At 42.7% G+C, this 24,023-nt stretch overlaps 1 protein-coding gene across 2 annotated transcripts in view; it reads right to left on the bottom strand.

Moving 5' to 3' along the window:
• Positions 1–507: 507 nt before the first annotated feature.
• Positions 508–24,023, bottom strand: part of LTBP3 (latent transforming growth factor beta binding protein 3) — a 161,881-nt gene continuing 138,365 nt past the window's right edge. For both annotated transcript variants that reach the window (XM_066582582.1, XM_066582581.1), the window contains 3 exons: positions 20,489–20,572; positions 18,809–18,940; positions 508–7,028 (listed from right to left, as the gene is read on the bottom strand). In XM_066582582.1, the coding sequence (XP_066438679.1) occupies positions 6,877–7,028; positions 18,809–18,940; positions 20,489–20,572 (368 nt within the window). In that variant the 3' untranslated portion in view covers positions 508–6,876. The remainder of the gene's footprint in view (positions 7,029–18,808; positions 18,941–20,488; positions 20,573–24,023) is intronic.

Genomic DNA, 24,023 nt, shown 5'->3' with positions numbered 1-24,023 from the left:
TGGTTTCTCTTACTCAGAACAATCACACTTGAGTGTAAATAACTGTGAACTCTGTACTATGCGGCACTGGAAGTTACTCTGCATTTGCAAAGAATTATTTCACAAGGGTGGCCCACTTAGAAATGAAGCCACTTTATTTGCATGCATGGTGATGTTTCTGTGCTTGAAACGGAGACGAAGGAGCTGCCAGCGTGACTGAGTTATGCCATGCAGTGACGCAGACACCCCTACTAATCAAGGACCTGGGTGGGAAAAGACAGTTCTTGGTCATGTGGCCAGGTGTTTGCTTACCTTTCCAGGGAGAAGAACTATTGGACTTCAGGGAACCTTGCAGTGCTCTGCCAACCAGGTATATATACAATTAAGTGTAGGAATTATAAACATATATCTTTGCCAGAACGTTTTTTCCCTGCTGGACAATTTATTTAATAAAACAATATAAGACACACATACCTTTGTTTATCTTTGTAAATATTTGTGAAAAAATTTAGAAGCACATCAAAACACGACAATGTAAAATGTCTTTATTTTAATGCCCAAAAGGAACACTTGCTTCCCATTGTCTCCCATAATCAGTACATACAAATGTGAAATCTAGAATATTACAAATGGATCAGAATTCTGCAACTGTGTTTAGTTGATACTTTAAAATCCATTGACAATTTTACAATAAAAACTCTAAAAAATATTTCAGTACTTTGTTATTTTAATTCCATACACAAATGATACTGACATACTGTACTCAATGAATAAGCACACCAATGTAATGCAGTAAAACTTTACACTGAACAATGATTGAAGCCAGACAGCAACTAGTCTAGAAAAGAAATGCTTATTTCCTCTTTGTCCTCAGGCAACCCAGGAGGGATATTGTGTTCCCCTAGACTCCACCCTAGGACCAGCTAATCTAGCATAATTAATTGCTGGCCTATAAGAACCCTCTCTCACAATTTACACGCTTTATTTTGTCCTCATCCTGGCAGGTGCAGGTTGTTTCTCACCTCCTCAGCCCACCTTTTTGTTTTCTGTAGCTGATATCAAATGCTTCTCCCTTAGTGCTGCAGCAGCATCCTCCATGCATGCAGGGGTTATTAATGTATAATAATGTTACATGTTATCATCATAATTACTTAAGAAGAGTTATTGATCCAGCGACTATTCTGATTGTCAGGCTTGGAGTCAGGAAGGAATATTTTCCCTTAACCCCTTGAGTGGCACACCCGGAAATTTTCCGGGACGAGCTCCACTGCTCATAGCAACATAGCCCGGAAGATTTCCGGGCTATGTATCACTATGGGAGCTGCAGAGCACATTGCCAAAAGCTGTAGCAGTGTGCTCTGCCTGCACAGACCCACAAAGAACAAAGCAAGGGCTTTGAAAAACCAGCAGAAGATATTGCCGATATGCCGGCAATCTCCTGCTTTGTTTACAGGTTGCCAAAGAGACCATTGGCTTGTCAGAAGCAAGCCGATGGTCTCTGTGGCAGGAAGAGCTGGTTGTTAGCAGTCAGAGGACAGCTAGGTACTAGCTCTTACAGCAGAGATCAGAGAAAACCTCCGATCTCTGCTGTGTTAACCCTTTACATGCTGCAGTCTATGTGACTGCAGCATTTAAAGGGCTGTCACCATCGGACCCCCGGAATGTGATCAGGGGGTCCTGATGGGTCCCTGTGGAAGTCCCCTAAAGGGACAAAAAAATCAAAAGAAAAAAACAAAAAGAAAAAAATTATAAAAAAATAATAAAAACACTTGTCTCCCTTTACTTTGTAAAAAAATCAAAAATACAGTCACACATGTGCTATCCATGCGTCGTAATGACCCAGAGAAGGAAGTTAATACATTATTTAACCCCTTAATGACATGGCCCCTTTTTTTCTTTTTTCCCCATTTCTTTTTTTCCTCCCCCCTGTTTAAAAAATCACAACTTGTCCCGCAAAAAACAAGCCCTTATATGGCTGTGTCAATGGAAAAATGAAAAAGTTATGGCTCTTGAGACGCAACTGCAAAATTAGTTGAAATTCAATGATTGACCATTTTAAAAAACCTGCCCTGGTGGGCACGACAGGGTGGTAGGAAACCCGCCACTCAAGGGGTTAAATGAGGAAAATTGGCTTCTACTTCAGTAGTTGTTTCTTGCCTTCAACAACACTGTGTGTGTGTGTGTGGGGTGATAGGGTGAACTAGATGGATATGTGTGGGTGGGTGGGGCGGGGGGTGGGGGGGGGGTGATAGGGTGAGCTAGATGGATATGTCTTTTTTCGAACTAGCATACATTCGTGCCCAGGATTTCTCTGCCTTGTAAGCAGTAAGGTTCCTGTAAGGTATTCTACACCTTGCACAAGGTTATGTAGTTTCTGCTCTTGTGGTTGTAGTTTGTGTATTATCACTTCTTTATTCTGCTATGTGTTATGCTTTTTTATGGATGTCGAGCTTTCCAGTATTCCATCTGTGAAGAATAATCTTAGCACAGGTCATGCAATATGCCTACAACCGCTTCCTGGTAACTTGCCTAGCAAACATATAATATCTGCTTATCTCATTTACAGACCCACAGAATAATTTTTCTAGTGGTGGAAACAGAGAAAAGAGAGGTAATGCATGTAATGTGTTCTACTTTTATCAGAGGACTGTTCTTTTTCAATTCTGATTGGGATCTGCTCAGGAAGGAATAGAAATAAAGTAATATTTAATAAGATTGTTCTGCAGTTTAACCCATTAAGGACCAAGCACAGTAAATTGACAGCACTTGGTCCTAAGCTTTAAACCCAGCCGATAGTAAAAATATGGCAGGGGAGTTTAAAGCCCCTGCTTCTGTAATAAATCAGAAGCATGTCGGGTTGTCGGCTGTTAGTCACAGCTGATAACTCGGAGGAGAAGGCAGGAGAGGTTTTCAACCCCTTCTACCTTCTCCTTTCCTGAGTACACAGCTCTCAATGAGCGCTATGTACTAAAAAGTGACTGCCGGGATCCTGTTACAGCAGAGTTACAGGGTTCTACACACCCTGATCAGCTCTGCCAGTGACTATTGTCACTACAGGGGGATGTTTTCCTTGTAATTGGGGCTCCTATGGATGCCCCAGATACAATGGAAAAGTGTCAAATAAAAAACAAACAAACATACGAATGTCCCCCATAGGTCTTATATGATGTCATTGGGAACATAGATGGTGAAAAAATAATTACATACATAAGTAAAACAAAATTACAGAATAAAATGAAAATATATACATACTCTAAGGCCAAGTTTTTCTTTCTATGCAACTTTGGATCATCAGGGGGACAGTCTGGGTTTTCAATAGACCATCCCTTCAAGTGAGTGATTGATCTTTATTCCCTTTTTTTAACTGGATGGACTCTTTTAGTGCAGGATATTATTCTTATTTGGTATTGCTTATCTTCCTTTGTGAGGCATTAGAGTCAACATAAAGGCTTCAGCGTTTGACAGGAGCATTATAAGTGCAGTGATTCAATATTTACCCCTCCTCTTCTTTTTGCTATACAATTCCCTTTAGTGCTGCGTGAGGACAAAGTAAAAAAGAAAATTTTTCTTAACTGACATTTTTCTTTCTTTGAGTCCAAAGGCAGCACATCTATATACTCCAAATAAACTAAATTAGCAGCTATTCCTCTTTATTTATTACACATGTGAGCTGTGTGAGAGGGTTCTAATAGGCCAGCAATTAATTATGCTAATGTATTTATTTATCCTTCTAGGTGGGCTGTTCTTTGAGCGGGGTCTTGGAGACAAAATATTCTTTCTGTGCTGTCTTCCAACTCGAGGAAAGCAAAATTTCAGGTAAGACAAACCTTTTCTTTTGCTGCAAGTTAGTTCCCACATTGATTATGCACAAAGGCAGAAACTCACTATAAAATAACATTTACCGCAGTAAAGCCTATATCTCTGGTCCATGAGAAAAAAAAACTGGCAAATGATCCTTTGCTATCATTGAAATGTAGCATATTTTAATGTAATGTTATAATCTCATACATGTGTATAAAAAGTTGATTTTATGCATGGTACCAAATACATCATAAATATGACAATCACTACATTGCAACATAATAAATTACATGTGTTTTTGAATACGTCCAACACGTTACTACCACACAAGTAACACAATAAAGAAAGTGTATAACGTATATAATATCAGTTTGACTACATTTGTAATATTTCAGTGAAAAGCAAAGTACCATTGTCAATGTGATGACATTCCAGGTCCAGAAACCAGATGGGGGCCTTAGACTAGGTTCACATCTCATCTGGAATAAATGTTCAGTCTACATGACAGAAATGTTAACATGCTCATAGACCTTTATTAGCCAGACATATGCCAAGAGAGTGTCCTTTTGGAATATGTTTGGCCTTTGTAAGAATGTGACCTCACCAATACCAGAAATCCAGTTCCATCAAGTGTTTATCTCCTGGAACTTGTGTGTAACTGCATAAATAGATTCATAAGTATATATAAGAGATAACTGTATGTAGAGTAAACGTTTAGTCCAATATGAAAATTGTCATTCTAATTACTTTAATTATTTTTGGATTAATAGGGAATTTCCATCTCAGGCATTTATGGCATATCCATAGGATATGGACCGTTTGATCATCTGTAATACTTCCATACTGTGGATCAATATTACAGATGTTTTACAATATGCTTGTGTGAAAGAGGTCTAACGCAGCATTAAAAGAAAATATACCCCGAGATTGTTATTTTGTTGGGAATACAAGTATGTATTGAAACAGACACGTCAGAAGAGATGACAGATCCTCTTTAATGAAGACAACACAAAATTTCGAAAAATATCGAAAAAAAAACTAATAGACTGGCCAAGTATGCAAATAAAAAACCCATCACTGCAAAAAATGCAGAATTGTTAGTTTCTAGGAGAGTATTGGTGTAGTGTTTGACTGTTTGCTGAAACAATGGCTGAAACAACTCTTAGGTCACTTTCACATGGCAGTATTTTGGTCAGTATTTTGTGTCATGAGCAAAAAACAGCAGTGGGACATAAACATAAAAAAGTGCAATAAGAAAATTTCAACCTCTTCTGTGTTTTAGGGCTTATTCAGACGTGCGTATATCGGCCGGGTTTTCACGCCCAGCCAATATATGCTGTCTCTTTTTGCAGAGGAAGGAGGTGGGACAAGAGCAGTGCACTGAGCTCCCGCACACTCTCCTTCCTCTCTACGCCCCTCACCACTGTTTGCCATGGAAGGGGTGGGATGGGGCGGAGCTAAGTTCCACCCCCTTTCATTGCAAATAGTGGCGAGGGGGCGGGAGCTCAGTGCACTGCTCCCATCCCGCCTCCTCCCCCTTCAGAGACGGACAGCGTATATAGGCCGGGCGTGAAAACTCGGCCGATATACGCACATCTAAATAAGCCCTCAGATCCAGTCCTGCTTTACAAATACTGACAAAAATGAGCACGTATGAAAGTGGCCTTCGCTTATAATCACCAAATATACGTTTGGATAAAAAAAATTAAAAGAATAAAAACACCCTGACAATTGTCGATTGTTATTTTACGCTTTTTTTTAAGGGTTATGTGGAAGCTAGTCACACTGGAAGTATTGTGCCAACAGTGTAAAGAATATATTCTAATCAACAAATAGCAATCAAATCCTAAATCAAGACAGCAACTACTTTTAGCTGGGTACAAAAATATGTGATTCCTGCTTAAGGGGGTGATATTAAGTATTGATTGACATGATAGGCAAATCTTTTGCGGGTAGCAAACATTATTTTTTTTCTGCTATTTTTGAATATAACACATAAAAAGTAATGGTGTATTTTGTTTTCCGGGGGCTCCGTAAAGATAGTGTATGTTTGAGAGTGAAATTAATCATGAAAAACTGAATTAGGCTTTAATGGGTTAAACAGGAACTGAAAAATATGGCTGTCACTAGTGCAGCATCTGAGACACCCAACTTAGAATGTAACTAATACAGGTTGATAAGACTTGAGGGAAAGGGACAAAGCAGCGGGCAGGGGAGGAGCCTAATACCAAACGTTTAATTCCTGTAAAGATAAAGGTCCATTTACATGGACAATCGTTAATTGGGCAAGAACATTTAGAAGAATGTTTGTTTACCTAGTCATTGGGCCATGTGAGGCTGCACCTGATTAGCCAATGAATGAATGATCCCATCTTTTGTGCAGCTGAAAACAATTATTATTGGCAGTACATCTCTCCATATGACAGACAGGAACAAATCATGCCTGCTCCTATTTCACTCAAGTCTCATCAACCCAAATTATAGCACGTGTTTTTCAGAGGCTGCACAGTCCGCAAGCATGTTTTGTACTTCCTGTACAACCTATACCAAAGCTGCATGGTATGTATTCATTCTCCTCAGTCGGTTGCCAAGCTATTCATTGTCAGTGGATGTGCACATGTGATAAACATGCCTTAAAAGTGCATTTGCCTTTGTAATGTGGTTGTCAGAAACTGTACATATGCCTTGAAATAATGTAGGTTTATATACACAACATAACCTAAATGATATAAAAAAACAAATCCTGAATAATGTAATCTCCATGCATTCAGATAGCATATCTTCTGCACCTGTATACACCTATATACATACATAGACACTATTGCAATGGTCCCAACTACTTGCATACAGGTGGAGACCATTATACCTGTACAAGAGGGCTAAATATAGGCCCCTTTTCATAAATATCCAGACAATATGAGTATAAACTAGTTGACTGTTGAACAAAGGTTTACTGCAAAGAACATATTTCTCAATACGTTACTCACATCACATTTTGCCTTCCATGATGGAGCTTTTGAGAGTCTTACTTTGTTGAGGCACAACAGTACTGAAGGGTTGCATACCTATAACGATCTAGCGACTGTCAAGACCACGCTATCTTTTCCTCTGTGGCACACATATGTGAGGATGGCGAGATCTTATATAACCTGCTTTACACACACATCGGAATGATCCCATTGTGTTTATGCAACGGCTGTTTTTGCAGAGTGCGCCTCTCGGATTCTTTTGTCTACATTCATCCAGATCTATCAAACCAAGAAAAATTCAAAGTAATTACAAAAAACTGGCAAGGCTGTATCACTATATGCATTTTCATAATTAGTTATCACTTTTCATATTCTGTTGTAATCCATAAATGTTCTTATATTTAGTAGTAGTCATCCATATCATTATATCTACACAGTTAAACAAGTTTGTTCTGTCATTTTGGGTAAACTACATGATGTAAGTTTTGTAACAGCAACTCAATGCAGCTATTAGAGATGAGCGAACGTGTTAGTCCGAGCTTGATATTTGTGCGAATATTAGGGTGTTCGGGATGTTCGTTATTCGTAACGAACACCATGCGGTATTCGGGTTACTTTCACTTCCTTCCCTGAGACGTTAGCGCGCTTTTCTGGCCAATTGAAAGACAGGGAAGGCATTACAACTTCCCCCTGTGACGTTCAAGCCCTATACCACCCCCCTGCTGTGAGTGGCTGGGAAGATCAGATGTCACCCGAATATAAAAGTCGGCCCCTCCCGCGGCTCGCCTCAGATGCCTTGTGAGTTAGATGAGGGACAGTGCTGCTGGTACCGGAGCTGCTGTAGGGAGAGAAATAGCAGTTAGTGTAGGCTTCAAGAACCCCAAAGGTCCTTATTAGGGCCAGTAATACCTGTGTGTTGGCTGCTGTCAGCAGTGCCTTTTTTTTTTTTTTCTCAAAATCGCCTCTGCAGAGCGTTGCACCCGGCATTAGGGACAGAAGTGTTGGATAGGCAGGGAGAGTGTTAGGAGTGAGTGTAGCCTTCAAGAACCTCAACGGTCCTTTCTAGGGCCATATTTAACCGTGTGCAGTACTGTGCTGGCTGCTGTTAGCTGTGCTGCATATTTTTTTTCCCCTCAAAATCGCCTCTGCAGAGCATTGCACCCTCCATTGATACTACAGGGAAAGAATTGTGTAGGCAGGGCCACAACACAGTTATTATTCATTGAATATACGCAGTGGGTCCTTTTGGTGTAAAAAAAGGGAAACGAAATCTATTTGTCCTGCCTCTGTCCGTCCTAAGGGCTGTGGACACGTGTGAGCTGCGTGTACAACGTTAAAAAATCAGACGCACCCAGCTACGGTTTACTGCTGGCTTCGCCATTTGCTTTCCTTAATTGGGAAAAAAACACCTGCTCTGCCAGAGTTAATAACTCTGCTACCCTCAAGTTCTGTGACACATTAGCAGGGACACAGCACAGTTATTAAACTTAGATTATTCATTGAATATACGCAGTGGGTCCTTTTGGTGTAAAAAAAGGGAAACGAAATCTATTTGTCCTGCCTCTGTCCGTCCTAAGGGCTGTGGACACGTGTGAGCTGCGTGTACAACATTAAAAAAAAAATCAGACGCACCCAGCTACGGTTTACTGCTGGCTTCGCCATTTGCTTTCCTTAATTGGGAAAAAAATACCTGCTCTGCCAGAGTTAATAACTCTGCTACCCTCAAGTTCTGTGACACATTAGCAGGGACACAGCACAGTTATTAAACTTAGATTATTCATTCAATAGAGGCAGTGGGGCCTTTTGTTTTCAAAAAAGGGAAAAAATTATATTTGGCCTGCAGTCTTGCGCCAATTTATTTCCTGCCTGTGAAATCAAACCACTGGTAATACAGCATGCTGAGGGGTAGGGGTAGGCCTAGAGGACGTGGACGCGGCCGAGGACGCGGAGGGCCAAGTCAGGGTGTGGGCACAGGCCGAGCTCCTGATCCAGGTGTGTCGCAGCCGACTGCTGCGCGATTAGGAGAGAGGCACGTTTCTGGCGTCCCCACATTCATCGCCCAATTAATGGGTCCACGCGGGAGACGGTTATTAGAAAATGAGCAGTGTGAGCAGGTCCTGTCCTGGATGGCAGAAAGTGCTTCGAGCAACCTATCGTCCACCCGCAGTTCTGCGCCGTCCACTGCTGCAAATCCGAATCCTCTGTCTGCTGATCCTCCTTCCTCCCAGCCTCCTCACTCCACTACAATGACACCTGCTCAGGAGCGGGAACACTCCCAGGAACTGTTCTCGGGCCCCTGCTTAGATTGGGCAGGAGTGGTTCCTCTCCCACCAGAGGAGTTTATCGTCACTGATGCCCAACCATTCGAAAGTTCCCGGGGTCCGGGGGAAGAGGCTGGGGACTTCCGCCAACTGTCTCAAGAACTTTCTGTGTGTGAGGAGGACGATGACGATGAGACACAGTTGTCTTGCAGTGAGGTAGTAGTAAGGGCAGTAAGTCCGAGGGAGCAGCGCACAGAGGATTCGGAGGAAGAGCAGCAGGACGATGAGGTGACTGACCCCACCTGGTGTGCAACGCCTACACAGGACAGGTCTTCAGAGGGGGAGGCACGGGCAGCAGCAGGGCAGGTTGCAAGAGGCAGTGCGGTGGCCAGGGGTAGAGGCAGGGCCAGACCGAATAATCCACCAACTGTTTCCCAAAGCGCCCCCTCGCACCATGCCACCCTGCAGAGGCCGAGGTGCTCTAAGGTCTGGCAGTTTTTCACAGAGACGCCTGACGACCGACGAACAGTGGTGTGCAACCTTTGTCGCGCAAAGCTCAGCCGGGGAGCCAACACCAACAGCCTCACCACCACCACCATGCGCAGACATATGATGGCCAAGCACCCCACAAGGTGGGACGAAGGCCGTTCACCGCCTCCGGTTTGCACCCCTGCCTCTCCCCCTGTGCCCCAACCTGCCACTGAGATGCAACCCCCCTCTCAGGACACAGGCACTACCGTCTCCTGGCCTGCACCCACACCCTCACCTCCGCTGTCCTCGGCCCCATCCACCAGTGTAGTTCAGCGCACCGTCCAGCCGTCGCTTGCGCAACTGTTGGAGCGCAAGCGCAAGTACGCCGCCACGCACCCGCACGCTCAAACGTTAACCGTCCGCATAGCAAAATTCATCAGCCTTGAGATGCTGCCGTATAGGGTTGTGGAAACGGAGTCCTTCAAAAGTATCATGGAGGCGGCGGCCCCGCGCTACTCAGTTCCCAGTCGCCACTACTTTTCCCGATGGGCGGTGGAAGACAGTATGTCGCTGGATAGTCAGAGCACCCTCCTGTCTATTTCTCAGCGCGTAGAGGAGGAGGAGCATGAGGAGGATGAGGAGGAGGGGGAAGAGACAGCTTGGCCCGCTGCTGACGGTACACCGGCTGATTGCCTGTCATCCTTTCAGCGTGTATGACCTGAGGAGGAGGAGGAGGAGGAGGATCCTGCAAGTGATCTTCCTAGTGAAGACAGCCATGTGTTGCGTACAGGTACCCTGGCACACATGGCTGACTTCATGTTAGGATGCCTATCGCGTTGCACGCATTCTGGCCACAACGGATTACTGGGTGTACACACTGCTCGACCCACGCTATAAGGAGAACCTGTCCACTCTCATTCCCGAAGAGGAAAGGGGTTCGAGAGTGTTGCTATACCACAGGACCCTTGCGGACAAGCTGATGGTAAAATTCCCAGCCGACAGCGCTAGTGGCAGAAGGCGCAGTACCGAGGGCAAGGTAGCAGGGGAGGTGCGGAGATCGAGCAGCATGTACATCCCAGGCAGTGCAACAGTCTTTAAGGGCCTGGACAGCTTTATGGCTCCCCACCAAGACTGTGTCACCGCTCCCCAGTCAAGGCTGAGTCGGCGGGAGCACTGTAAAAGGATGGTGAGGGAGTACGTAGCCGATCGCACGACCGTCCTCCGTGACGCCTCTGCCACCTACAACTACTGGGTGTCGAAGCTGGACACGTGGCCTGAACTAGCGCTGTATGCCCTGGAGGTGCTTGCTTGTCCTGCGGCTAGCGTCTTGTCAGAGAGGGTGTTTAGTGCGGCTGGGGGAATCATCACAGATAAGCGTACCTGCTTGTCAACCGACAGTGCCGACAGGCTAACACTCATCAAGATGAACAAAGCCTGGATTTCCCCAGACTTCTCTTCTCCACCAGCGGACAGCAGCGATACGTAAGCAATACGTAGGCTGCACCCGCGGATGGAAGCTACGTTCTCTCTCACCATCCAAAACGGGGACATTTATGCTTCATCAATCTGTGTCTAATATTCCTCCTCCTCCTCCTGCTCCTCCTCCTGAAACCTCACGTAATCACGCTGAACGGGCAATTTTTCTTAGGGCCACAAGGCTCACTCAAATAATTTTTCTGAACAATTTTTAAAAGTTTCAATGCGCTTAAAAGCCTTGGAACTTTAACTTGAACCAATTTTTCGTTACACTGGGCTGCCTCCAGGCCTAGTTACCACTTAAGCCACATTAACCAAAGCAATTAATGGGTTTCACCTGCCCTCTTGGCTGGCCATGGCCAATTTTTCTGATGTACATTAGTACTGTTGATACAGCAATTTTTGTGGGCCCTCGCCTACAGTGTAATCAAATGAATTTTTAGCCCACCTGCATTACAGCTGACGTTACCTCAGCTGTGTTGGGCAATGCAATGGGATATTTCTATGTACCGCCGGTGGCTTCCTGGCACCCACCCATGCTGTAGGTGCACACGGAGTTTTTACTACATCTGTACACTTGAAAAGGACCCCAGTCAGACTGGGGCATGCAGTGTGGGCCGAAGCCCACCTGCATTAAGCACGACATTACTACCTCAGCTGTGTTGGGCAATGCAATGGGATATTTCTGTGTACCGCCAGTGGGTTCCAGGGAGCCACCCATGCTGTGGGTCCACAGGGACTTCACAATAGGGAGTTGTACCTGCCTGTGTCTATGAATTAAAAACCGTGGTCTGACTGGGGCATGCAGACACCTTGACAGAATGAATAATGTGTGGCACATAGGTTCCCCATTGCTATGCCCACGTGTGCAGCTCCTGATGGCGGTGGCACAGGATTCTATTTCTCATTGCTTCTGTACAGCATTGTGGGCTATCGCCCCGCCACTTTTAAAGAGGGTCGCTGCCTAGCCGTGCCAACCTCTGCAGTGTGTGCCTGCGGTCCCTCGTCATGGCAGACGCAATTCTAAATAGACATGAGCGTGGTGTGGCATGAGGGCAGCTGAAGGCTGCGCAGGGACACTTTGGTGTGCGCTGTGGGGGGGAGGGGGGGCGGTTGGGCAGCATGTAACCCAGGAGAAGTGGCAGTGGAGTGTCATGCAGGCAGTGATTGTGCTTTGTTGGAGGTAGTGTGGTGCTTAGCAAAGGTATGCCATGCTAATGAGGGCTTTTCAGAAGTAAAAGTTGTTGGGAGGGGGGGGGGGGGGCCCACTCTTGCCGGTATTGTGGCTTAATAGTGGGACCTGTGAACTTGAGATGCAGCCCAACATGTAGCCCCTCGCCTGCCCTATCCGTTGCTGTGTCGTTCCCATCACTTTCTTGAATTGCCCAGATTTTCACACATGAAAACCTTAGCGAGCATCGGCGAAATACAAAAATGCTCTGGTCGCCCATTGACTTCAATGGGGTTCGTTATTCGAAACGAACCCTCGAACATCGCGGGAAGTTCGTTTCGAATAACGAACACCCGAGCATTTTGGTGTTCGCTCATCTCTAGCAGCTATCATTAAAGGGGAGCTCACTGCATTCAGATTTATAAAGCTCAAAAGAAGCTGTAAAAATCCATAATATATGTCCCCTTAGTGGCAGATGGAGGAAGACAGAATTTTATCATTTAACTCTACAACTGTATGAAGGAGCTATGTGTCAGAAAACCGTGGCTTCAACCACTATAAAAATATGTTATTGAATGAATCGGCACAGACTTATGGGCTAAAAGAAGTATTATGGTTTCAGTAAATAAAGTTTACTTCCTGTATAGTGAAAAGTTATACAACAGTATGTCGTCTGCCTGGCACTTGAGCTGGATATATCATGGATAGGGTTGACAGATCACTGGGCTCAGAGGGTGAGGAGCCAGTCATCAGGGCGCACATTGACAGCATTGACAACTTTAAAGGTAGGTGAAAGGTCTTTAAAAATGATTTCAAGGACTTATTTAATAGTCTTAGGTTAAGGACTTAAAGTTTAGTATTTTCTGAAATACTATGTACCGCATGCCGCACTAGAAAAGATAGTATTTAAATTAATAGAAGCTCTCATGAAAACGAGCATATTTAATATAAATCAGCCGACATGCTTCTTCTTGCACCACACTTTAAACCTCTTTGGTTTAACTTTGGTGTATGATGTTGGTGTCATTATTAGATGACACTCGTGCTCACCAGTGCTGTAAAATCATCAAATATGAGTTTAATACAGTCAGGGACCTGTCAGGCGGGTTGAAAGTTACAATGTTTGGATATATAATTTGTATAGTTTTGGATAACACAGCATATATGGTGACGGTTTTGGTTGGTGGTGACGGTGTTCATTTTCTTTTTTGTATATATATTTTAATTTTATTCTGTAAATTTTGCTTTTTTTTGTAACAATTTTTTTAACCATCTCTGTCCCCCATGACATCATATAAGATTTTTGGGGAACATTCATATGGTCTTTTTCTTTTTTTACTTCACACTTTTCCACTGTTGCTGGGGCATCCTTAGGAACCCAAGTTGCAGGGGAAAATATGCCCCTGTACTGACAATAGTCACTAACAGAACTGATCAAGGCCTGATAGGACGCTACAGCTCTGCCCTAATATGGGGCCCCCAGCGGACATGTGATCGCCGGGTCACATAGTGAAAGACACTTCCACTTTCATTTTTTAATACATAGTGCTCAATAGGCGCTATATACCCGAAAAGGAGAAAGTAGAAGTGGTTAAAAAACACTTCTTCCTTGTCCTCTGGGTCCTCAGCTGTGACTAAGGTAAGGTAAGAGTGAGCCAAATGCAATTTACAATTGTTCCATATGTACAGAAAAGTTGGCGCAGCTTGTTAAAGAAGAGATTAGGGGTGGGAATTGGGACTGTTTGTTGGGTGTATAACATAGCCTGTCCTGTGGTTTTTTTTTTTAAGTAGGACAAGTTAAGCTTGTATAACAGAGAAAGGTCAGAGCCTAGTGTGATGCCTAGATATTTAATATCAGAAGAGTGCCATGCAAAAGGAGAGAGTTGTTTTATTGGGTGTATTGCTCTAACAGGAACTGATATATTTAGGGCTTCAGATTTGTTGTGATTCACTTTAGGCCCCCTGCACACGGACGGAAATTCCGTGGCGGGATTTCCCGCAGAATTTCTGCCCGTGCCCGCCTGCATAGGATTGCATTACAAAACACAATTCTATGCACACAGCCGCAATTTGTCTGCGTGAAAACATGCACGGAAAACAAATCGCATGTTCTATTTCTGCGAGACCCGCACAGAAATGTCAGTAGTGACAGACCTGTTCCGCACTGCGCATGCGCCAGCTGGCCGGCAGCCGGCGCATAACAGAGACAGGAGACGCCGGGAGCGGGTTAGCCGCAGGACTTTGCAGGGGCACGGGTCAACATGCCGTTGCGAGAATTCTCGCGACAGAATCCGACCCAGACGTCTGCAGGCAGCCTTAAAGTTTGAAAGTTTACCAAAGGTCTTAAAGATTTCTAGAAAGTGGGGAAGGCTTTTTAGGTATTTGTTTTTAATATTAGAAGGCCGTCTGCAAATGCTGCAGTTGTGTGCATAACATTGCCTATTTGTCTAAGTTTATGAAGGACTGTCTCCATCACCAAAATGAACAGAGTAGGGAAACGTGGAAAACCTTGTCTGGTGCCGTTTTTAATTACAAAAGGTTGAGAGAGTGTACTGTTTATTTGAATTCTAGCTGATGCTTGTGAGTAAAGTGGTAATATGCTTGAGATATACTGTGCTGGAAACACAGATTCCACTAAAACATCTTTTATATAGTTCCAGCTCACTCTAGTAAAGGCCTTTTTGACATCTGTGCCAAGAAGGACAATGGGTATTTTATTGACTTTGGCGTAATAAATAATGAGCATTATACGAGTTGTGTTGAATTTTTCCTCTCTATTTGGGATGAACCCAACTTGTTCAAGATTAGAGATGAGCGAACGTACTCGGTAAGGGCGATTTCGCAATCGAGCACCGCGATTTTTGAGTACTTCACTACTCGGGTGAAAAGTACTCGGGTGCGCTGTGGGTGAGTGGGGGGTTGCAGCGGGGAGTGGGGGGGAGAGGGACAGAGAGAGGGCTCCCCCCTGTTTCCCGCTGCTACCCCCCACTCTCCTCTGCAACCCCCCGCCCCTCAGCGCACCCGAGTACTTTTCACCCGAGTAGTGAAGTACTCGAAAATCGTGGTGCTCGATTGCGAAATCGCCCTTACCGAGTACGTTCGCTCATCTCTATTCAAGATGTATTAACTTAGAGAAAATGGAGGATATGCGAGGGGAAATAAGTTTCGCCCATAACTTGAGATCAGAGTTCAATAGATATATAGGGCGATAGTTACAGCAGTGTTCATGGTCTTTCTTTTCTTTTGGTGTTAATGTATTTCCCATTAGGGATGGAAGCAAGGATTTGGCTACTTCAGAAATTGTAAATGGCTGAAGTGTTAGGCTATCTTCAATGGTAGAAACTTTCAGTTTATTTCTAAGTTTCTTTAGATGAGCCAGTGTTTCATTCTTCATGGATATTTTATGTATTTTTTTGCGACTACAAATTTGGGCAATAAAGGAATTTAATTCTAATTCTCACTGTTTTTTAACTCTTGTACCCAATGAAATCAACTTCCCCCTCATATATTCTTTGTGAGTTTCCTATAGAATTGGGGATTAGGCCTCCAGAGTCAGTAAAATCAAAAAAGTCTTTCAGTTTGTCTGACAGAGAGAGAAAGCATGTCTGTTATTCTCAAGAAGCATATTATTTAGGTGCCATGTCTATTCTCTAACAGGAAGATTACTGATAGAGATCTTTAATGAGATTGGAGCATGGTCTGAAATGGTGATTGAGTTTATGTTGACATCAAACAAAAGCTTGAGTGTGTTTATTAGAAATGAATAATTAATTCAATGGAGTTAGGAGTGAATCTGGGAGAAGCAAGTGTAATCTCTAACGTCAGAATTATGGGTCCTCCAAGAGTCTCTAGTCCTCAAATCAGAGAAGGTGTACCTTCGTTTTTGTAGATGTTTTTGAGAAACAGAGGAAGTTTTTGAGGTGGTGTCAAAAGATAGGTCTAGAACTAAATGAAAATCCCCTCCAAGTACTATTAAGCCTTCCACAAAATCCATAATTCTTTTAGGTGTACTGGCTAGCCAGGTCACCTGCTTCTGATTTGGGGCATAAAAGTTTGCGAATGAGATTTTAGTGTTTGAGATGGAACCTTTTAAAAACAAATAACATCCTCCTGGGTCTGATATAAACAATGAATGGAGAAAAGGGATATTTTTCCTATTAGCAATAGATGTCCCTCTATCAGCAGAAATGTGCGTGCTATGAAACCATTTAAGGGAGATGGAATAAATCCTCCACAGTGCCACCTATTGAAAGGCAGCATTCCTTCGAGTCAAAGTGGGACTTTTTATACAAGTCTTGTTACAATGACTGGGAATCAAAAGCAAAGCCAGACTCCATGTACATACAGCTGTTTCCGGGTTATTGCCCTTCATCAGTGTACAGTAGGAGTCTGGCTTTTGCTAGTGAGAGGCCTGGGACAGGGGTCAGAAACACTCTTTTCTCCTTAGGGAGAGCAACTATATACTATAAACTAAGTTAGTTTATAGTATATAGTTGCTCTCCCTAAGGAGAAAAGAGCGTTTCTGACCCATGAAACCATTTGTTATAGTTGAAAGTTGAAAGCTTAGGTATATGGTTGTGACTAAAGTGTGTTTCTTATCATATTTGATTGTCTTCAAGATAATGAATATTTGATTTCTTTTTTGAAGAGTATTCATCCCTCTGACATAGAAAGAAGTACATTTAATGTTAGCCATGGCACTTAAAAAGGGAGGAGGAGTTGTTTATAGTGTCTCCAAAGGACCCTAGGAGAAGACTACTGAATGAAAGTGGGAAGGGGGAAAACTATATACAGTATTGGCTAATGCCAGTGAGACATTTTAGTTAGGTAAAAAGGCAAAGCCAGTGAGAATCTTGTATGAAATGGAAGAAAGGTTATGCAAAACTTATTTTGGATTTGAGGAAATCCAACCCAAGTTTGACCAACACTCAACAGGGTTTAGTGGGAAGAAGTGTGTATACCCCATAGTATATTCTGCAGAGCACAAAGAACAAAAACAGACTTCAAAGTAAACATGAAAACTGTAGAAGACCAGTATGTCAATGTTAGCTATAAAATATCTTGGATTACTGTTGCAATAACCCCATAGTTGGAAAAATCTGGAGGCTGTCCCCGGGATCCAGTGCAGCCACCGACTGAAAGCTAATGTGAGCTTAGTAAAGGAGAGTTAGATGTGATGGTGGGAGCCAGGAAGACCTCCAGATAGAAGAATTATGTCTAGTAAAACCTTTGTATATAAATTCTATACCAAAACAGTTACGTTAACTCACAAAACCCGTGTATTATAGCTTCTATAATAGCAGCCCATTATAGGTTTCCTGTGTATTTACTGCAAATTTACGCAAGTCCATTGATTTCAATGGACTATTCCCCTGCGTAATGTGCACCAGGATATGACATGCTGTGATTTTTTTCACACAAATGAAATACGCGATAAAAATACACAGCTGTGAATGAACCCATTGAAATCAATGGGTTCTATTCATTGCATATTATGTAAAGAATACGGAGCGTATTTATGCTCATATGAATGAGCCCTAAAAGCAATGAGACAATGGAACTGCCACAGGATGTGTGAAATTGTACAAATTCAAGAGCAGCCTGGATATCTTTTCTTAAAGAAATAAAATTACAAGTTTTTGGTACTATAAGGAATGCTTATCCAGTGATTTATTCTTACTGTCAGATTTGAACTCATGAAGAAATGCTTACCCTAATATGAGTTAATTGGCAATGGCTCAAGGGTTTTATTAGCCTTTTTCTGGATCAACACATTGGCATGATAGGTTGTCCATTTTAAACTTTATTAACTACTTTATGTTACTATGTAATTCCGATATACTTCCTGTATCAGCTCATCAAAGTTTTCAATACTTCTGCTTGCTGTCATTTAATAATTGTTTACTTGCAGTGGATAAAAATATTTTGTGGTCATGCGATGGTCACACAAGGGCACTGCTTGTTTGTGTTGCATAACTTTACATTACACAAAAAATAACCTTTACAGAAACCAGAATACCTCTTAAAACCATTGGCACAAGATGACTAAGACTGTCTGTCCATGGCGGTGACGGAATATCGCTAGCAATATTCTGCTGCAGGGGAAGAGGGGGAGCACTGACAGGTCTCCGTGATGAGCCTATGTAATAGATCGGATAATCGCGGAAAATCGCAGCATGTCGTGATTTCAATCCTGCGAGCGGAGAATCGCTATGATTCTCTGCTCATGGATGTTGGGCTGCGCTTTCCGTAGTTAGCCTATGGAAAGCGTGTCATGCGAGGTCCAAGGGCAATTTATCGCTATGGATTTCACAATGACAACTAGCCCGTGGACAGCCAGCCTGACAAGTGAACACCTTGAGTTAAGACGCCATATGTAAGTCATCATGTTTGCACAGGAGCTGTGTTCATGAGACCCAAGCTGTTTAACCCATTAGATGCCATGGCATCTTGTGTATTTCACAGAGTGAGGAGGTGCCATCACTGTTAGCCACTGAGTTACCCTGGCAGCAGGGACCCCAGAGGTCTGCCACAGGCATATGCTTATTAGGCCATGATTACTTTCAGTGTTACACTAACATGCAATAATGCTTTAAAATGTTAAGTAAGGCTAAGAAGCCTAATAAAGTGGAAATATGACTAACAACAAATGCATTTATTTAGTAAGAGTTTTGGCTCACCACTGCAGCGTGTTCTAGTGATGTCCAACTGGAAACCACTCTGGCATTCACATGAGACCCCATGTGAACCTTTCACACAACGGCCATTGATGCAATGACACTCCTCAGACATCTCCTCTGAACTCTCACCATCTAAAAGGAGAGATGGAAATTGTGTGTTATAAAAGTACTAGTATGAATGACAATAACACTGTGGGGAAAATATGGAAGGGTGGAAGTTTATGGGATTAGCTAAACCCAAGCATTTCTCAATACCTTTTTAATTTTTGGATGATTCCTTATGAAAACTGACCTAGATGTGGTTATTGAAACCAATTTATGTAACATCTCTAAAAGAAAAAATATTTTTGTTGCCCATAACAACCAATCACAGAGCAGCTTGCATTTTTCAACATCACTATTAGAAATAAAAGTTAAGTTGTGATTGGCTTCTATAGGCAGCAATGACAGATTTTCTGTTAGACAGTTTCATAAACCTCCCCCTATGTCTTTACAACCATCACACCTCTCAATGATGTGGATTGTACCAGTGATCGCCAAACAGGCATTTGACTCAGTATGCCACAAACATGTACATAAATGAACAGCGCATTATTGTTCTTCAATACTGGCAAATGGGTTCATTTAAACAATGTCAAAGAGCATTTCGGAATAAATACAGTGAAACAAGTGTATCAACAAAGTCCTGTTTTCACCAATTGGTGAAAACATTTGAGATGAATTACTGGAAGGTTACTTTCAACAAGATGGCAAAATGTACCGTGCATAAATGAGGGTAATTGAAAGTTATTTCAATGACTGATTACTTTAGAAAAATCTGTGGCTGCCAAGATCACCAGACCTGATGCCACCTGATTTCTTCTTGTGGAATTAACTGAAGGGTGATGTATACAGCTGTGAACAAGCTTAATGCCTTCCTATCCAGCAAAAATGCTGGCAGAGATAAAAGAGGTTGCTATGTCACATATTAAAACCTATGGCTCCATCTTGGTTTCTGTCTGCCGTTCTGTATACAGGATGAAGACCCTAGATGAAACCGATGCTGGAGCTGAAAATGTCATATGAAAGTAGCCTGATCAACACGCCCAAAGTAAGCAATGTCTTGTATACTTTTTTTTTTCTAGATTTGAAAACTTGATAATCTCTGGTTGAAATTGGTTTGACTAAAAAACAGGAAAATATATTAGCAGGGTTGCCATTGTGCCTGGGCATCATCCTGGCACTTTTTTTTGGCTGCATGGAAACTCTTAAAAGAAACCTCTGTGCCCTGCCACTTTCAGCTGTATCTATGTCCTCCAAACTGTTGTGTGTTGTTCAGTCTATACATGAGTGCAGGCGCTGAGTCAGAAAAGTAGCTCCAAACCAGGATGCTCCCTCCACAACGCTGCGTGGTTGGGGTTTTGATGATGGTGTGCAGTGTTCTTTTTCCTCCAAACATAGCAGCGTACTTTTGTGTTATCTGTGCGGATCCTACTGTGGATTCATTATGGATTTTGACTCAAAATTACTGCAAAATCCATTCTGTTCAGTGCTGCCCTGATTGTGGTCATGGCTAAAGGTATAAATGACTGAAATCATTGCCATAGTGGTTCGGGTGCCATATATGTTTGTATTGTCTTTGCTTCTAAAATGCTAAATACAGTACAGTATATAGAATGTATTGATAACAAACTGCATTACCTCTGCGTGACTTTCTTTTTACATTATGTGCACTGAATTCCCAGAATGAATTTGCCCCACTGTGAGAGACTGAGCAGGCTAGAGCTGAAAGAAAATAAAATAAAACGCATAATATGATTTTTGCATGTCACGATCATTCATGATTTAATGCAGCTTGAAGTCTAACAGATCAGAAATGTAAAATGTTTTCTATACTGCACATTAAAACTGATATAACATTTTTAGGTCTGGGATTGCATTCAGTCTAATAGTACATAGCTGTAGTAAGAAGTCTATCAGACGTGAGATCTTGGTGACTGTATTTGTTAAAACATGTACATTCACAAAGTAGAGACTGTGAACATGCAGCAAACTTATAAAACCTGTTCTAGGTTTCACACTTCATTTTTTTTAATGTTCAATGTTTTGTCAAATGCATGCCAAATCTAGAAAAGCTACACAACGTCTGTAACTTTGGTGCAGACACTAAATAACAAATGGATTAGGCTAGTGTTTCCACACCATTCCATGATAGTATCATATGGGACACATATACTTACTATGCCCTTGGTATTAGCAGCAGGTGTCTGCTGTATTATATATGAAAATGATTGAATAAAGTTCATTGAAACAAACACAAAAAAATCTAAAGATTATGTTTACCCTAAAATTATACCATTAAAGGGGTTGTCCCGCGCCGAAACGGGTTTTTTTTTTTTTTAAACCCCCCCCCCGTTCGGCGCGAGACAACCCCGATGCAGGGGTTAAAAAAACCACCCGCACAGCGCTTACCTGAATCCCGGCGGTCCGGCGTCTTCATACTCACCTGCTGAAGATGGCCGCCGGGATCCTCTGTCTTCATGGACCGCAGGGCTTCTGTGCGGTCCATTGCCGATTCCAGCCTCCTGATTGGCTGGAATCGGCACGTGACGGGGCGGAGCTACACGGAGCCGGCATCCTGCACGAGCGATCCCATTCATAAAAGAAGAAGACCCGGACTGCGCAAGCGCGGCTAATTTGGCCATCGGAGGGCGAAAATTAGTCGGCACCATGGAGACGAGGACGCCAGCAACGGAGCAGGTAAGTATAAAACTTTTTATAACTTCTGTATGGCTCATAATTAATGCACAATGTACATTACAAAGTGCATTATTATGGCCATGCAGAAGTGTATAGACCCACTTGCTGCCTCGGGACAACCCCTTTAAGAAAAAATTAAACACATCCTGCAAAATAAACTCTTATATAGCTATATTGGACAAAAAAAAAATAAAAATAAATAAAGACTCATAGAATGTGTTTTGTAAAATGTTAAAAAAGCACTGCATCTTCAAGGGGCTACAGTTTAAAATAAAATACATTTGAACATACTTAAGAAAGCATTAAAGAATTTGAAAACCATTAATATATAGAATTAATATATCTTGAACTGATCTTTAAAGGGGTATTCCTGGCACAAACTAACATGATAAAATGTAATGTACATCACCACAATAAGTAATTTTCTAATTGGTTCCTTGTCTAGCTACCTTCTTCATTTTCCTTCTATGTCATTTTGTTCTAATCTGCTACTTGCTGCCCTGGCCATAGTCTCCAACATCCTGTGAGCAGTGTATGATGGAGGACAGAAGCGGAAATACTGCGCTGTATTGCTTATGTGCAATTCAGTGTGCCGGAAGGTCCAGCCTACCTTTCTCATCAGGCTTTCTCTGGCACTCTGAATGAGAGGGAGGTTGGTGCTAGTAAGTTGCAGGACCTGTGAGCTGTGAGCGGGGATACAGCACTGGCTGTTGTAGGTAGAAGTCCATTCCTGTTATTGCATCTGCGGAAGTGATGCATGTAAACATCAGGATATCATTGGCTGCAGAGTTCGAAGAAAAGGGTCCAGAGTGACAGATACAAAGTACAGGTTGCTGCTACTTAGCTATAGTCATAGTATTGTAGCAGTTGATGCAAACTGGTCAGGATAACTATATCAAGCTATTGAACAGAGCCATGGTAAAGACAGGTGCAATTCTTGCATAATGATATAGCAGGTCAAAAGTCAGGGCAGGCAGCAGTCGAAGATAATATGGTCCAAAAACAAGCCAAGTTCAGGAAATGAAGGCTGAGTAGAAAAAACATGGGTAAAATGATAAGTCAGTCAGAACAAGTGCACACCTTTGCATACCAAACTGGAATAACTGTTCAGGCACCTGCTAGTGGGGGAGGTTGATGAAAATAGCCAGAGGCTTGTCCAGATTGTAATAGAAAAGCTTGGTGTGCACTGTTCCTTTAAAGGACAGGCTGGCCACACGTGTGCACCGTATGGGGACCAGAAAACAGACAGATGCAGTATGTGCCTGAGACAACATAGGGGGAGACATAGCTGGCTGCAAACAACAGCAGGAGGTTTGAGACGCTATTGGCCACAACCAGCTTTTGAAGACAAGATGTCCACGGGCATGAAAGAATGTTGAGAACCCTGCAGATTCACTGTCAAAATTATTGTAACAGAGCTCTGCTCAAAGTAGAATCCGTACCCAGTCATCTTGCCAGGACAGCATAAATGCCACAGATGAATTTCAAGCACCTGGTTTAAACGTTCTACTTGCCCATTTGATTGGGGGAGGTATGCAGAGGTGAAATCTAGCTTTTATAAATCTAGCCTTCCAAAAGCGAGAGGTTAATTGCAGACCATGGTTGGAGACAATGTGCTAGGGGAATCCATAAAGATGGAAGGTAGGCTCTACAAATAGGTTACCCTGCCTAACAGCTGAGGGAAGACCAGGCAAAGGTACAAAGGAGCCTCTTTTTAGAACCCATCCATGACAAACAAGATAACAATATAATTGGAGGAGCAAGGGAGGTCTGTGACAAAGTCCATAGCAATATGCTTCTATGGGAACTGGCAATGGCAAGAAGAATCTATCAGGTTGTTGGTTAGATTTTTCTTTAGCGCAGGTATGACAGTTTGCCACATATTCACGTACATCACTAGATATGGAGGGCCACCAATATTAGTGAGAGATTAGGTATTTTATTTACTCTAGGGTTACCAATCAGTCTGGAATGGTGGCCCTTAGACAGAATCTGATGGTGTCTGGCTGATTGGACAAAAGTTTTTTCAGATGATATGTCCCACAGATGTACAGGGGCCACAGTAACAATTAAAACTGGATCAATATATTGTGGTTCAGAGAATGGTCAGTAGCATCAAAAGAAAAAGATAAGACATATGCCATAATGTGCTTGTTGGATGGTCAGAAGTGAAGAAGGAACTATCTAGAGAATGTAGCTATGTAGTTTGCACAGTAGGGACAAGATATAATAATAATAATAATCTTTATTTGTATAGCGCCAACTTATTCCGCAGCGCTTTCAGGCATGGATAAATGCAAAACAATACAACAATTACAATATAAGGTACATTGGGTTAGACACAAATGGGTTGAGGGTGGTACAGGAGGTGCAGGGGGTGGGGAACACAGGCAATAGGAAATTTTATGTACAGATCATTTATCAGAAGGCAAACAGGGTGGAGCACCATAGGGAGGGGCGAGGGACTATGTCAGGA

The sequence above is a fragment of the Eleutherodactylus coqui genome, chromosome 11 (genome assembly GCF_035609145.1).
Source record: "Eleutherodactylus coqui strain aEleCoq1 chromosome 11, aEleCoq1.hap1, whole genome shotgun sequence".
Taxonomy (NCBI): Eukaryota; Metazoa; Chordata; class Amphibia; order Anura; family Eleutherodactylidae; genus Eleutherodactylus; species Eleutherodactylus coqui.
Note: the sequence above shows the minus strand (reverse complement) of the source record. Positions and strands in the feature narration are given on the sequence as shown.